The sequence below is a fragment of the Rana temporaria genome, chromosome 6 (genome assembly GCF_905171775.1).
Source record: "Rana temporaria chromosome 6, aRanTem1.1, whole genome shotgun sequence".
Classification (NCBI taxonomy): Eukaryota; Metazoa; Chordata; class Amphibia; order Anura; family Ranidae; genus Rana; species Rana temporaria.
Window position 1 is genome coordinate 181377297 of NC_053494.1, and position 14375 is coordinate 181391671.

Genomic DNA, 14375 nt, shown 5'->3' on the forward strand with positions numbered 1-14375 from the left:
GGAGCCGAGTGCATTCTTGAAAAATAAACTGGTATTTTTCTGTACTTTCAGAGTCCTTAAACGGGGGTTCACCCTAAAAAAAAAAATTGTTTTTTTTTTGTCTATCATGCCATGCAGCATACTAGCGTCAGCTACAGTATGCATTTATTTTATTTTTTTCCGCTGTACTCACTGTTTAATCCGTTTCAGACTCCCTCGGGGAGTAGGCGTTCCTATCAAGAGGGGAACATGTTTGACGGCCAGCTATGGTGCGTCACGCTTCCCAGAAATAGCCGAAATGGGACTTGGCTCATCGCGGCGCCTGCGCAGTCAGCTCCTAGTCTGTGCGCAGGCGCCGTATAGCGCTGTGAAGAGCCGAGACCTACTCCGGCTATTTTCGGGAAGCGTGACGCGCCATAGCCGGCCGTCAACCATGTTCCCCTCTTGATAGGAACGCCTATTCCCCGCGGGTGTCTAAAACGAAACTATTGGATAACACTGTGTACAGCGCAAAAAAATAAAATAAAGGCATACTGTAGCTGACGCTAGTATGCTGCATGACATGGTAGAAAGTAGTTTTTTAGGGTGAACCTCCGCTTTAAGGAGATTAAAAATGGGGAAATGTGCATGTATTCCTGAGATGCACTAAACCAGGGGTCTCCAAACTGCGGCCCTGGGGCCACATGCGGCCCTTCGCTTGCCTTTATCTGGCCCTTGGGGCACTATTCCATCCACTGACACCAACACCAACAATGGGGAATAATTCTTGTTGCCAAAACCACCAATGGGGCACTTTTCATCCAACTGACACTATCAAAAGGGTACAATTTCTTCTATTGACACCAACAATGGGGCACTAGTCCTCCCACTGACACCAAAGATATGGTATTGTTTACTCCCACTGGACATTCTCTACTCCCAATGGCCCAGTCCGGCCCTCCTAAAGTCTGAAGGACAGTACACTAGAAAGTTTGGAGACCCCTGCACTAAACAAACAGTGTATTTTTACAGATGGCATTTGTATGGCTAGATCAGCTGAGGCAATCGCCTTAGTCCATATTGTCAATAAAATGTTTGTATAGGCCTCTTTACCACCATTTGTGGTGTCTCTCTCTCCCGCTCTTTTTCCAGAGGAACCCTTCTGACTGGAACTGTGCAGACATACTGAAAAGATTTGGCTTCTTCAAGGGTCAAAAACGGGTGTGAGGGGATTTATGAGCACTGACTGACCAGAGGCCAGATGTGAAGGTCATTCTCCACAGGTAAGTGTTATAACAAATAACATATGTAATTTCATTTTCAGCTGCCGAAAAACTGCACAAAATTGTTTACAAATTGTCACTTTAGCACAGGTAACTATGAGTTTTATTGAAACTGGCCACTATACATGTTTTTTTTTCTTCTTCCAATTTCATACGTTTACACATGGCTCCACTGCTAAAAGAAACCAGAACAATGCGTAATGCAGCCTCTCTCAACCTTTTCAACACGGATGAATCCTTGAAATAACTTTCCGGTCTCGTGGAACCCCTGCTAAAATTGCTATATTTACAACTCCTGATAAAGTAGAGTGATGGTCAGTGAGAAGAATTATAAAAAGATCAAAAAGGTGTCAGTGGGAACTTACCCGAGAGGTAGAAGTTGCTCAGGGAACCCCTAGCAATCTCTGGAGGAACCCTGTTTGAGAATCCTGATGTAATGTAGATCAGGGCTCGACAAATCCCAGTCGCCAGGTCGCCATGGCGACTAGAAATAGGGTCCTGGCGACTTGGCTTGGAAGGGGGGCCATCTGGTGGTGAGCCTTTGGTATTACAAGTTATTACCACCAGATGTGTAAGCTGGAGCCATCTGGTGGTGGCCGTTGGTATTACAAGTTAAGCATTACAAGTTAAACAGCAATTCTAATGTAATTTTTCACTATTTTCACTGCCATCTTCTTCCCTCCAATTAGAACCCCCAAACATTATATATATTTTTTATCCTAACACCCTAGAGAATAAAATGACGATCGTTGCAATACTTTCTGTCACGCCGTATTTGCGCAGCGGTCTTACAAGTGCACTTTTTTGGGAAAAAAATTACACTTTTTTAAATTAAAAAAAATAAGACAACAGTAAAGTTATCCCCATTTTTTTTTAAATATTATGAAAGATAATGTTACGCCGAGTAAATTGATACCCAACATGTCAAGCTTCAAAATTACGTCCGCTCGTGGAATGGCGACAAACTTTTACCCTTTAAAATCTCCATAGGCGACGTTTAAAAAATTCTACAGGTTGCATGTTTTGAGTTACAGAGGAGGTCTAGGGCTAGAATTATTGCTCTCGCTCTACCAATCGCGGCGATACCTCACATGTGTTTGAACACCGTTTACACGTATGCTCACGTATGTGTTCGCTTCTGCGCGCAAGCTAGTCGGGAAGGGGCGCGTTTTCTGGCTCCTAACTTTTTTAGCTGGCTCCTAGATTCCAAGCAAATTTGTCAACCCCTGATGTAGATTATCAACACCTCAATACTTTTCTAAGGAATGACATCTTCATTCATGAAAAAAAATTATTATATTTTGAAGCGACAATCCAGTGATAAAGAAAAAAGCTGTTATAGCACAAAAAAAAAATATTGTCCCTGGGGAACCAACCCTTAGTTCTGTCTACAGCATGGCCTGCGCTACAAAAGTGTGTATCGAAAAACCCAAATAATTTTAAAGTGGACCTTCACCCTCCCTATCCACTTTAGCCCATTCCCCTTCTCTTACACAATTGGGAAATTTTTCAGAGACCTTTCGCCACACTTCCTGTATTGTTGCCTAGGGATGGATTACATATATAGCTGCTGTAGCCTCTTGGGATACTCATACCATGCATCGCAGGAGGCTGTAGGATACTCTAATGGTATGGCTTCATTTTTTATTTTATTTTTTTATCTTATTTTTTTTAAGACAACCCCCTGTACACATTACAGGGCAGAAGACAATGAGCAAAAGACAACCGGTTCCCATAAAGTAAATCAAGAACATGGAAGTGCAGGACCAATTGTCCTTCAGCAGGTATCCAGAGAACATGCTGGATCTCTGGGTGCGCAAGTAGGTTTTATTTATTTTTTTGCATGACCTGAAAACAGAGGTCATGTAGAGGGGTTAGAGTGAGGTTCCTCTAATATATATCAGATTCTCATGAGCAACAAAGCTCACTCACTGTATTGTACCAAGACAACAAGACAGGACTGCAGAATCCTATCCCTCTCCTTATCTACAAGATAGATGGGAGAAGATCTGCAGCCCTCGGAGGTAATGGAGAACAATGTAACTGATAAGCACCCAGCACAGAGCACAGGAAATTGTCAGCTGGCAAGATTTCTGATTGGATAACAGCTATTTGTGCACTTAAATATAACAAATCTGAATTTTTAAAGCAGTAGTAAACTCTTAAAAAAAAAAAAAACATGTGGGACGCCAAGCGGTTAAAAAGGGAGACTTTTCAGTTTTTTTTTTTTGTTTTAAGAAATCATGCCTAGGTTGATGCAGCATCTGCCCCCAGCCAACTCCAAGGCTGAGAACAGAACGCTGATTGCTCAGTGCTTCATGAGTAGACTCCAACCCGCTGTCGGCTGAAAATGGTTTACAGGAGTGCAGAACAAATGGCATTTCCCATGATCCACAGGATAAGCACAGCCAAACAAGCTTTGGCTATACTTCTCCTTTAAGCTATAATGTGCTAATATGCACACACTTACCTTTAAACAAAGCCCTTCAGTTGCACCCTTTCTCCCTGCTGTCAGCTCTTCCATGTTCACCTGGTCTTCCGTCCAGGTTCGCTCTCCGTCCTTTTGACTGTCCGGGCCCAGAATGACGCAACTCCCACAAATGCACACGGAAGTCACAGCCACAGCACATCGCGCTGTCAGTTGAGAGTGCAGTGCGCATGAACCGGTTGCTTCTAAACATCACCGCAAGTTTAAGAAACATTCACTGTACTAACAGGTAAGCCTTATTATAGGCTTACCAGTAGGTACAAGTCCAAAAATTGACTTTATTACAGACCAAGAAGTCCAATAAAGGGAAGTTGTGTGTCATTGTTTACATACTGTATCCTTTAAGCTGGGGATTTACCTTTAACCAGTATGAGCATTCCGCAGTGCATTTTGTGGCTCTTACATCAGTTTTAAACGACCTTGTACAGCGACATATGAACTGGAAATGCCTCTAGAGCTTCAAGACAGGCTGAGACTGAGCAACAGGTTACTCAAACCTGCCGTATGTAAAACACAGGCACAGAGCAAGTGACTAATTAACCAAAAGCTGCACACATAACCCTGGGAAAGGACTTTGATGTCAGCAATATTGGCATCACTTATGTAGCTGGTGAGCCTGAAGCTGGAAATGAAACGGCTGAACATGAATTGGCAGCAGCGATGAAGCACTGGGCTGAGCATCACACAACAAGCCACAGTTGGGATGTTCTTACCATTAAACAAAGGAAGTTCTGTTTTGGTCCCACATTTTTCTCTAAAGTATAAAGTCTTACTGACAGTTGCAAAAGCTGCAGGAGAAGATGTGCGCCTCATTTCACAAGGAAGAGCACCTGCCTATTGTCAGCCAATACTGTTAGCAATCCAGAGCAAAGCTTTAAAAAAAGAGGAGTTGGACTTAAAACATTAATGAAAGGGGGGAGACGCTTCTTACAAAAAATAAATAAAATCTTGCTTTCCCATCCACCCATGCTGATCATCTTCCCAATGTGGAAGAGTAACCTTGCTTTGTGCACTGGTGTGCAGTCATTTTGGAACAGGAAGGGGCCATTCCCAAACTGTTCCCAAGTTTGGAGCATTAAATTGTCCAAAATGTCTTGCTAAGCTGATGCCCTAAGGCTGCATTCACACCTTTGCGTCGGCGATATGCGGCGACATTAAATAGGCGTTTTGTCCCGCGATTTGCGGCAACAAATCGCGTCGTTTTTCAGACTTTTTTTTTTTTGCTGGAGGGGTGATTTTACACTGTCGGCTATGCCCGAACGCCGAAGCCGCCCGAAAAAAAGGGTCCGGAACTTATTTTGAGCTTCAGGCGTTTCGGCGTTCGGCGTGGAGATGTGAACCATCTCCATAGCCGACGATGTAAAATCACCCCTCCAGCGTATTGCAGGCTGCAATAGCGGCGGGCGTCTGGCGTGAAAATGCCTAGATGTGAATGGAGCCTAAGAGTTCTCTTCACTGGAACTAAAGGGGCTAAGCCCAACCCCTGAAAAACAACCCCACACCATAAAACCCCCTCCACCAAATGATTTGGACCAATGCACAAAGCTACAGTATAACCTGGTAATATGGCCAATTGCCCTGATGGTTAGAGTGGTTCTAAAGGCAGAAGGTGCAGCGGGACTCCCGGATGCGCAGTGCACACCCAAGCTGTCGCAGCCATGTGCCCACATTTGAATTGCCGGTGCTGGGGAGAGGATAGGGAGAGAAGAGATGGTTCGGGCGACCACATCGCTGGATCATGGGACAGGTGAGTGCCTGTTTATTAAAAGTCATCAACTACACTTTTTGTAGCTGCTGACTTTTAATAAACACAAAAGGGGCTGGAGCTTGTCTTTAAAGAGAAAGTAAACCTTTCTGTATAATTTGTACCTTTAGGTAAGCCTATAATAAGGCTTACCTACAGGTACTGTACACATCTAATAAACATGTGCCGTTTAGGAGATATTTACTGTACAGTATACTGCGCCGATGACCTCAGAGTTTACTTTCTCTTTAAGATGGCCATAGACCATTCGAATATCAGCTGGTTCAGCAGGCGCCGCCCAGCAGGGTTGTTCCTGGAGCCGCCCATTCAATTCACGGCATGGCTGGGGGACAGAGTCTGGTCAGCTGACTGGTGAGGAATGTGAAGTGGGTGGGGCTGGAGGAGACCCTCTCTCCTGATTTTGGCATAGGTGTCACTGCTGCGAGACACTACAAAGAGACACAGCAGATGACCTTGATCACGAGCACCTAAGTTGGCTGATCAGAACTCCCCCCAGCACTGCCACTCATCCCATTCCCCCCCACCAAGGAGTAAGAGAAGAAATACAAATAGAGAATACATGGAAGGGAGACGAAAAGAGGAAGAGGAACAAAGAAAAAGGAAGAGAGAGAATAAGAGGAAGAACAAGGCGGCTAGAGAGAGGGATGGGGGAAATAAACAAGAAATTAGCATAGCGAGAGATAAAAGGGAAAGAAAGGAGAACAAAGAGAAAGAGCGGTACATCCTAAAATGTAAAAACAGAAAAGTCAGTGCAACTACCCATACACCACAGATAACAGAGCTCCTGGGTGCTCGATCCACAGTCGCTGGCTGAGTATAGTAATGAGGAAAAATTATCCACACTCCGGTCGTTGCTCTTTAAAAAATCTTTGCTTTTATTGACAAGCCACAATGAACAAACGCAAATGAGAACAGTTGATGCGTTGCAGCCTATAAGGCCTTAGTCATAAGATCCTAAATCCTAAAATGTACCATAAGGGGTTTTAATACTGTGCTAGTGGAAAAGACTCAGGCCCCATACACACGACCGTGTTTCTCAGCAGAATTCAGCCAGAAACTCGATCGGAGCCATATTCTGCCGAGAAGCCCGGCCGTGTGTACACTTTCGGCCGAGGAAACCGACGAGGATCTCGTCGGGCCAAATAGAGAACATGTTCTCTATTTCCTTGTTAGCCAACGGGAAAACTTGGCTCGCCGAGATCCTCGGCGGCTTCACAAGGAACTCGACGAGCAAAACGATGTGTTTTGCTCGTCGAGTTTCTCGGACGTGTGTACGGGGCCTCAGAGAGTGCTAAATGTCCGTGGGTTAGGGGCGCAAATGACTTGTCTTGCATGCTGACAACCCACGCTACAAATATAATTTTACTATTAGGGGTCCCCACAACTTGGGAAATTTTATCAAAGGTCACGGCACTAAAAAAGGTTGAGAACCACCGAATTAGACTTATGTCAAAGAATTGACAGTCGAATAGAATACATAACCATAAGCTACTTATACTCTTACCATAAGATTGCACGTTAGAAATTAATAGATTGATTATAAATCGATATTCAACCTACATTATTAATTTATCTTTTTTTTTACGTTTTCAAAAACCTCATATGTAAAATACCATTTACCCTGTTATTGTTTTTTATATATATATATATATATATATATATATATATATATATATATATATATATATATATATATATATATATATATATATATATATATATATATATATATACATATACATATATATTTAACCTCTTGACCACCGCCCCATGTCAAAAAGACGTCCTCCTTTTTAAAGTTGAATATCTCGATAACGGCAGCAGCTGCTGCCACAACCGAGATATTCATCTTTGCAGGGGGCGGTGGTGTACACGATAACGGCGGTCTCCGCGGCGGATTCGCCGTTATCGGTGGCGGGAGAGGGGCCCCCCCCCTCCCGCCGCTCTCCCGCGCTCTCCGCCGCTTATCGGAGCCGTCGGTAGCGGCGGAGGGGATCCGATGTGTCCGGCTGGTGAGCGGGGACGGGACTGAAGGAGAAATCTCCTTCACCCGTCCTCATAGCTCTGCTGGGCGGAAGTGACGTCAAAACGTCAGTCCCGCCCAGCCTCTTAAAGAAACATTTTTTTTTTTGTCATTTGAAAAAATGACATTTTTTTTTTTTTTATTTTTTTTTTTGCATTTAAGTCTAATTATGAGATCTGAGGTCTTTTTGACCCCAGATCTCATATTTAAGAGGACCTGTCATGCTTTTTTCTATTACAAGGGATGTTTACATTCCTTGTAATAGGAATAAAAGTGATCAATTTTTTTTATTTTATTTTTTTCAGTGTAAAAAATTATAAAACTAAATAAAAATAAATAAGAAAACCAAAAAAAAATTTTTTAAAGCGCCCCGTCCCGACGAGCTCGCGCGCAGAAGTAAACGCATACGCGAGTAGCGCCCGCATATGAAAACGGTATTCAAACCACACAAGTGAGGTATCGCCGCGATCGTTAGAGCGAGAGCAATAATTCTAGCCCTAGACCTACTCTGCAACTCAAAAAATGCAACCTGTAGAATTTTTTAAACGTCGCCTATCGAGATTTTTAAGGGTAAAAGTTTGACGCCATGCCACGAGCGGGCGCAATTTTTAAGCGTGACATGTTGGGTATCATTTTACTCGGCGTAACATTATCTTTCACAATATATAAAAAAATTGGGCAAAATGTATTGTTGTCTTATTTTTTAATTCAAAAAAGTGATTTTTATCCAAAAAAAGTGCGCTTGTAAGACCGCTGCGCAAATACGGTGTGACAAAAAGTATTGCAATGACTGCCATTTTATTCCCTAGGATGTCTGCTAAAAAAAAATATATAATGTTTGGGGGTTCTGATAAATTTTCTAGCAAAAAAATTGTGATTTTCACATGAAGGAGAGAAGTGCCAGAATTTACCTGGTGGGCAAGTGGATATATATATACACACACATACACACACACATACATATACATATATACAAACTTTATTAAAGATTATTAATAAAAATGATAGGTAATTCCACTGGAAAAATGCCATCATAAAGAACAGAATTTTTTTCCCATAATACAAATAACAAAATGACACAGCCTGTATCAAAACGATGATTGAATGATGATTTGATAAAAAATAAAAAATGACACACCCTTGTTTAGGAAATGTGCACCAAATGTTTTCCGTGTTTTAACAGGTTGTGACATATCTGGCCATAATCCTAAAAACGATGTAAAAAAATAAGCGTGGTGGGAATTCCCAAGGAAAGCAAAGACCAAATGAAAGACTGGGTGGCTAAATTCATGCCGTCAATCGGACACAGATTCTTTGCCAGTTATATTATTAGCAGCTCTGTATGTACATCTTCCTGGCCTCCAGACATAGGGCTCTTCATCTCTCTGGGTGGGCCATATGACAGGATGAGCTCTCCAAGAGACGGGCAAACCTAGCTACAAAATATGAAGAGTTTGTCTTTAAAGGTTTACATTTCACCAAAGTGGTCTAGAGTGGATGTGTAAACCCCTTTCCCAGGTGCCTGTAGTCATTTGTTCATTTATAAAGCAGGGTGTTACAGCTATGTATACAAAGACGGAAGTGCCAAGGCCATTCTGTTATCAAGATGCTTCCTTGCCGTTATCTGAAGCTGTGATTCCATCTCAACTGCTCATTCCTTATGCGTTTTTTTTTATTCTAAATTAACTGTCTACAACCATCTTTACGCCCTTTCTTAAAGTGAACCCATTCTTACTTTTTAACTTGGGTATTGCTGGCCATCCACTCAGCACTTTGGTTGCTACGACACTCGTGTACTGGTTTCAAGTAACCACACTACTAAAAAGTCTTCTTTATAGGGATATTGTAACATACCGTATATACTCGAGTATAAGCCAAGTTTTTCAGCCCTTTTTTTAGGGCCGACAATACCCCCCTCGGCTTATACTCGAGTTAGTGTACCTGAAATTATTTAGAGGCTGCGGGCGTCCATTGTTTAAAACTCGTGGTCTCCTCCTGGTTCCTTCCGTAATAGGCGGAACTGTGTCTGCTGAGAAACGCCCATCACGAACGAACGTTCTCTCATCCTCGGGTTTCCCAGCAGACACTGTGTTCAGTGTTCCGCCATTCACGGATGCCTTTTCATCCTCGGACAAGAGGACGTCCGTGATAGGCGGAACGGTGTCTGCAGATCGCGTGGTGCAAGAAAAGCGCAGGGATTACTGCGTTTCCCACATAGCATGTGTGTGGACCTAGGCTTAAAGTGGATGTAAACCCCTTACATATACTCCTCAAGTGAACAACCTCAGCAAATACACAGAGATGAAACAAATCTCCCTACATAAGTTTTACATGTATATCAGCTGTGTTCAGCTTGCTATAGTCTTTAGAATTCATAGTGTTTAGAATTTTTACTTCCTCATTCAGCAGTAGCAGTAGGAGTGTAGTCCTGGCATACACTGTGTGACAGCTGATTGGAGGAAAGGCACCCCCCCCCCCCCCACACTCCACATAGGCAGAAGGAAGGAATGTGCAGAGCTATGTTGTGACAAGACAAGCTCTCTGCTTATCTATTTATAGCACCCACCCCAACACAAATTTCAGGCTTGTTTTATCTCCCGTTCCTGAGAACTTGTCAAAAGTTATCATGCTGATAACAGAGGAACGAAACAGCAGAAAGACACGGGACTTAGAGGTTTGGAGAGAGAAAAGTAAACACTACAGATAGATGTGCCTAGGTCAGTTTTCAAGAAATCGGGTTTACATCCACTTTGAATCCAGTAACACACTGTCTCAGTCAGCTCTGCACATGCTCAGTTGCTCGATTTGTGGCATTGGAAAATGGAAATACCCCCTGAAATGGGATTTTAAAGGCAACAACACTACCAAGGTTTTATAAAACAACTATTTATTGATATATATATAAAAAAGATCAATCACACAAGTGATGATCTATAAAAACAAAGAAAATTAATTGCAAGCATACAAAAACCATATGTTGAATGTGATTACTCTCTATATCCGAGAACAATCTTCGGTACCCGACGTGTTTCAGGTTCAAGGCCTTCGTCTGGGGTAGTAATAGTGCCAGGGAGGACGACGCATGGACAGGATAACACAGCACAGGATAAGATTGCAAGGCTGTGTACTTATGATGCTGTTCATCTAAAAACCATGGATTGATTTTGTGCTGGCCTACAATGCGATACCCCTCCTCTATAAAATTTGGTCCCCGTTACCTATCCATCACTCCTCTGTTTTGCGACCAGCTACTGTGGGGACCTCCGTGGGGTATTCTGGTTAAGCTCAGGGACGATATCACAGACTTTCAAATATATTTTTGGAATTGTGCCAAAAATCAAAGCCACTAGAGGCTGATCTGCCGACAGCCTAAAGATTTACTGCTGCTCAGGGGCTCTAGGCTTCAGCAAAATGGCAGCCTCCAGCAAAAACAGGAGCAATTCTGAAGGGCATTTACAGCACAAACCAATTTTGGTAGCATTATTTGGAATGTAGGTTCCTTGCTAATAATATTTTTTATCAAGTAGTTATGAGTAAAGTGTTGCAATAAGTAGTGGTTCAAGAATGGCTGCAAGAAATTTTCAGCCATAGAAGAAATTTTAGAATGGTGAAAGTATTCAAGCAGCACTTTATGCAGTCTCACGTAGCATATCCAAAGTGACTTTATGCACACATTATATCAGGAAGCTCAGATGAGAGTATTTATGACTTGAGGTCAAAGGACTGAAAGTAAGAAGACCAATTGATAATGATGTATTGCTCTGCTGCAGCAGGGAAAACAATAAAGGGAATGCCAAGAAGAAAATTTACAGCACATATTCCAAGATATTCAAGTTATGTAGTTATGTAGACGTGGGAGTCGCGAGTGTGTTCTCTACCAGCCCGAAAAACAACCTTAAAGAATTCTATGAAGTGTACAGCCACAGTTACAAAAAGCAGACCTACACAATTACACCCAATATACCTAAATTTTTCTTATAAAAAAATCACAATTGGCAAAAAATACAAGTACCTAGGCCCCTTTCACACTGACGTGGTGCAGTTTCACTGCACCACAGTTGCAGCGCAGTGTACCCGCGGGTTTGGTACGGGTCAGCGGCGCTTTCCCATTAACTTCTATTAAGTCCTGTGGTTTTGGTGCGCTTTCAGAAAGCACACCAAAACCCATGACGTAATAGAAGAAGTCATCTGGAAAGCGCAGCTGACCCACACCAAACCCACGGGTACACTGCGCTGCAACTGTGGTGTAGTGCACCAAGGTTGCATCACGGGAATTCCCACCACGCTTATTTTAAAAAATTGGGGGATTATGGCCAGATATGTCACAGCCTGTTAAAACACGGAAAACATTTGGTGCACATTTCCTAAAACGAGGGTGCGTAATCTCATTATTTTTATCTATTAAATCATCATTCAATCATCATTTTGATTTTTTTTCATCATTTTGATGCAGGCTGTGTCATTTTGTAATTTTTATTATAGTAAATGTTTTCTGTTCTTTATGATGGCATTTTTCCAATGGAATCAGTGTGCATTACCTGTAATTTAGTGTCTAGCCCATATGATCTGTTTTCTGGTATTCTAGCTCCATGTATGAAGTTTGCATGAAGTTTCCTTCTTTTAGTACAGTGAACACATTAGCCATTGTCTTACAGGGTAGGGGATTAAAGCTAGCCACAGATGGTGTGATTTTCTATGCTGCAACCAAAGGTGCTCCCCATTCACATCTGAGGCCTTGTAACACTAACGAGTCACATGACACGGGGAGGGAAAATAGCGAATTAGACCCAATTTGGACATTTTTACTTAGGGGTGTACTCACTTTTTTTGCCAGCGGTTTAGACGTTAATAGCTGTGTGTTCAGTTATTTTGAGCGGACAGCAAATTTATACAAGCTGTACACTACACTCACTACATTGTAGCAAAGTGTCATGTCTTCAGTGTTGTCACATGAAAAGATATAATAAAATATTTACAAAAATGTGAGGGGTGTACTCACTTTTGTGAGTATCATTACACAACAGAGGACTGTATGGAAAGGTCATTGTAATGTTTGCAGCAGAAGGGGTGGGCACTGTCACAAGCTGACAGGCAGGGAGGTGGGGGCTTCTGATGACAGAGGCGTGTAAACGGACCACGGTATCAAGGGCTCAGCAGCCATGATAAGCTGTGGTCAATTTACAGGGGGGGGGCAGAACCAGGCAGGATCAGCCAGGTATTTCAGGTGATACAGGAGGCCACATTACACAGCACAAGTACTGTGCTGTATAACATGCTTTAAAGTAACAGGATGTTTTTTTGTTTTTAGGGTAACAAACACTTTAATGAAGTTTTCAAGCTCCACAGCTTTATGCAGGTTTAGAAGACTGCTAATCTTACAGAGATAAAAAAAAAAGCATCAAAACATTTCCACCAACCTTGATTCCTGCTGGTTTTTACGCCCTCCCGACTCTTCTTTAAAACCGCTTTTAACATTTTCTCTTAGACCTGCAATTACAGGAAAAAAACGAATGAGTAACGCAAATCATAATATGTGTGGCCGAATTCATCAAATCCAGAGAGCCTTTGATCAACGCCAATTAGAAGAAACTAATAACTAGCTATCTTGTAGCAACTTCTTATAAACCTCAAAAAAAAAAATGAGCAATTTAAAAAGACTGTATAAAAAAAAAAAGTTAAAAATGTGTCTTTAAAAAAATTCCTGCAAAGAAGTGAATACTTATATAACTTCTGTCCACGCTGTCAAATAATGCTCTGGTGCAAATGAATTCCAACAGCCTTCAGAAACACAGTGAAACGCGTAGCCCTGATTAGACTATGTCTAGCTTTCTAGGTTTTGGCATTGTATATATTATTGTTATTGCCAATATAAAGATCGTTCTTCTCTAGACACGCTGGGGAAAATCTTTTAAAATATATCACTGTATTAAACAAAAAGTATAATATTTTAACAGTACTTTGGTTATTATGAATATTGGAGATTCCTAGGTGGGTGTAAACGGATGTTGATGGAAGCAGATGTAAACGGATATAAATGGATGATTATCCGTTTTTTCATCTGTTGATGAATAAAACATGGACATCGGTGCATCTCGATGGAAAAACCATTGCACAGAGCAGGCGAGTATCATGTTTGTTAATCATAATAAATGAATAATAACCTGTGGGCACCTTTCACACATTCGGAACGTTTGTCATCCATTCGTAGACAGGTGAAAAGTGGACATCATGCATCTCGAGATGCATTGATGTCCCTTCTTCATCCATCGATGGATGGAGCCAATGGCTCTTACAGAGTCCAGTGAAGAGTGAATGAGCAGCGCTGATATTGGACAGGGTTGGACCGAGAGCAAGCTCAAGCGAGTATTTAGTGGGAAGCTGCACCTAAAAGGTATTTTACCTTAACCACTTAAGACCCGGACCATTATGCAGGTTAAGGACCTTGCCCCTTTTCGCGATTCGGCACTGCGCCGATTTTTTTTTCTCAGTTTAGGCCGATAAGTAATTTTGACACATTTTTGGGACCATTGTCATTTTCACAGCGAAAAGTGCTATAAAAATGCACCGATTGCTGTGAAAATGGCAATTGCAGTTTAGGAGTTAACCACTAGGGGGCACTGTAGGGGGTTAAGTGTGACCTCATATGTGTTTCTAACTGTAGGGGGGCGGGGCTGGACGTGTAACTTCAGTGATCATCTTTCCCTATATCAGGGAACAGACGATCACTGACATTGCCACAATGAAGAACGGGGAAGGTGTGTTTACACTCATCTCTCCCCGTTCTTCAGCTCCGGTGACCGATCGCGGGACATCGGCGGCGATCGGGTCCGTGGGCGCGGAGTTTCGGACTGGGTCACG

The 14375-nt window shown here is 42.3% G+C and overlaps 1 protein-coding gene across 1 annotated transcript in view; it reads right to left on the reverse strand.

Moving 5' to 3' along the window:
• Positions 1–14375, reverse strand: part of TANC1 (tetratricopeptide repeat, ankyrin repeat and coiled-coil containing 1) — a 330651-nt gene that overhangs the window by 221944 nt on the left and 94332 nt on the right. Inside the window, exon 2 of the mRNA XM_040357904.1 lies at positions 12935–13004. Within this exon, the coding sequence (XP_040213838.1) occupies positions 12935–12992 (58 nt within the window). The 5' untranslated portion in view covers positions 12993–13004. The remainder of the gene's footprint in view (positions 1–12934; positions 13005–14375) is intronic.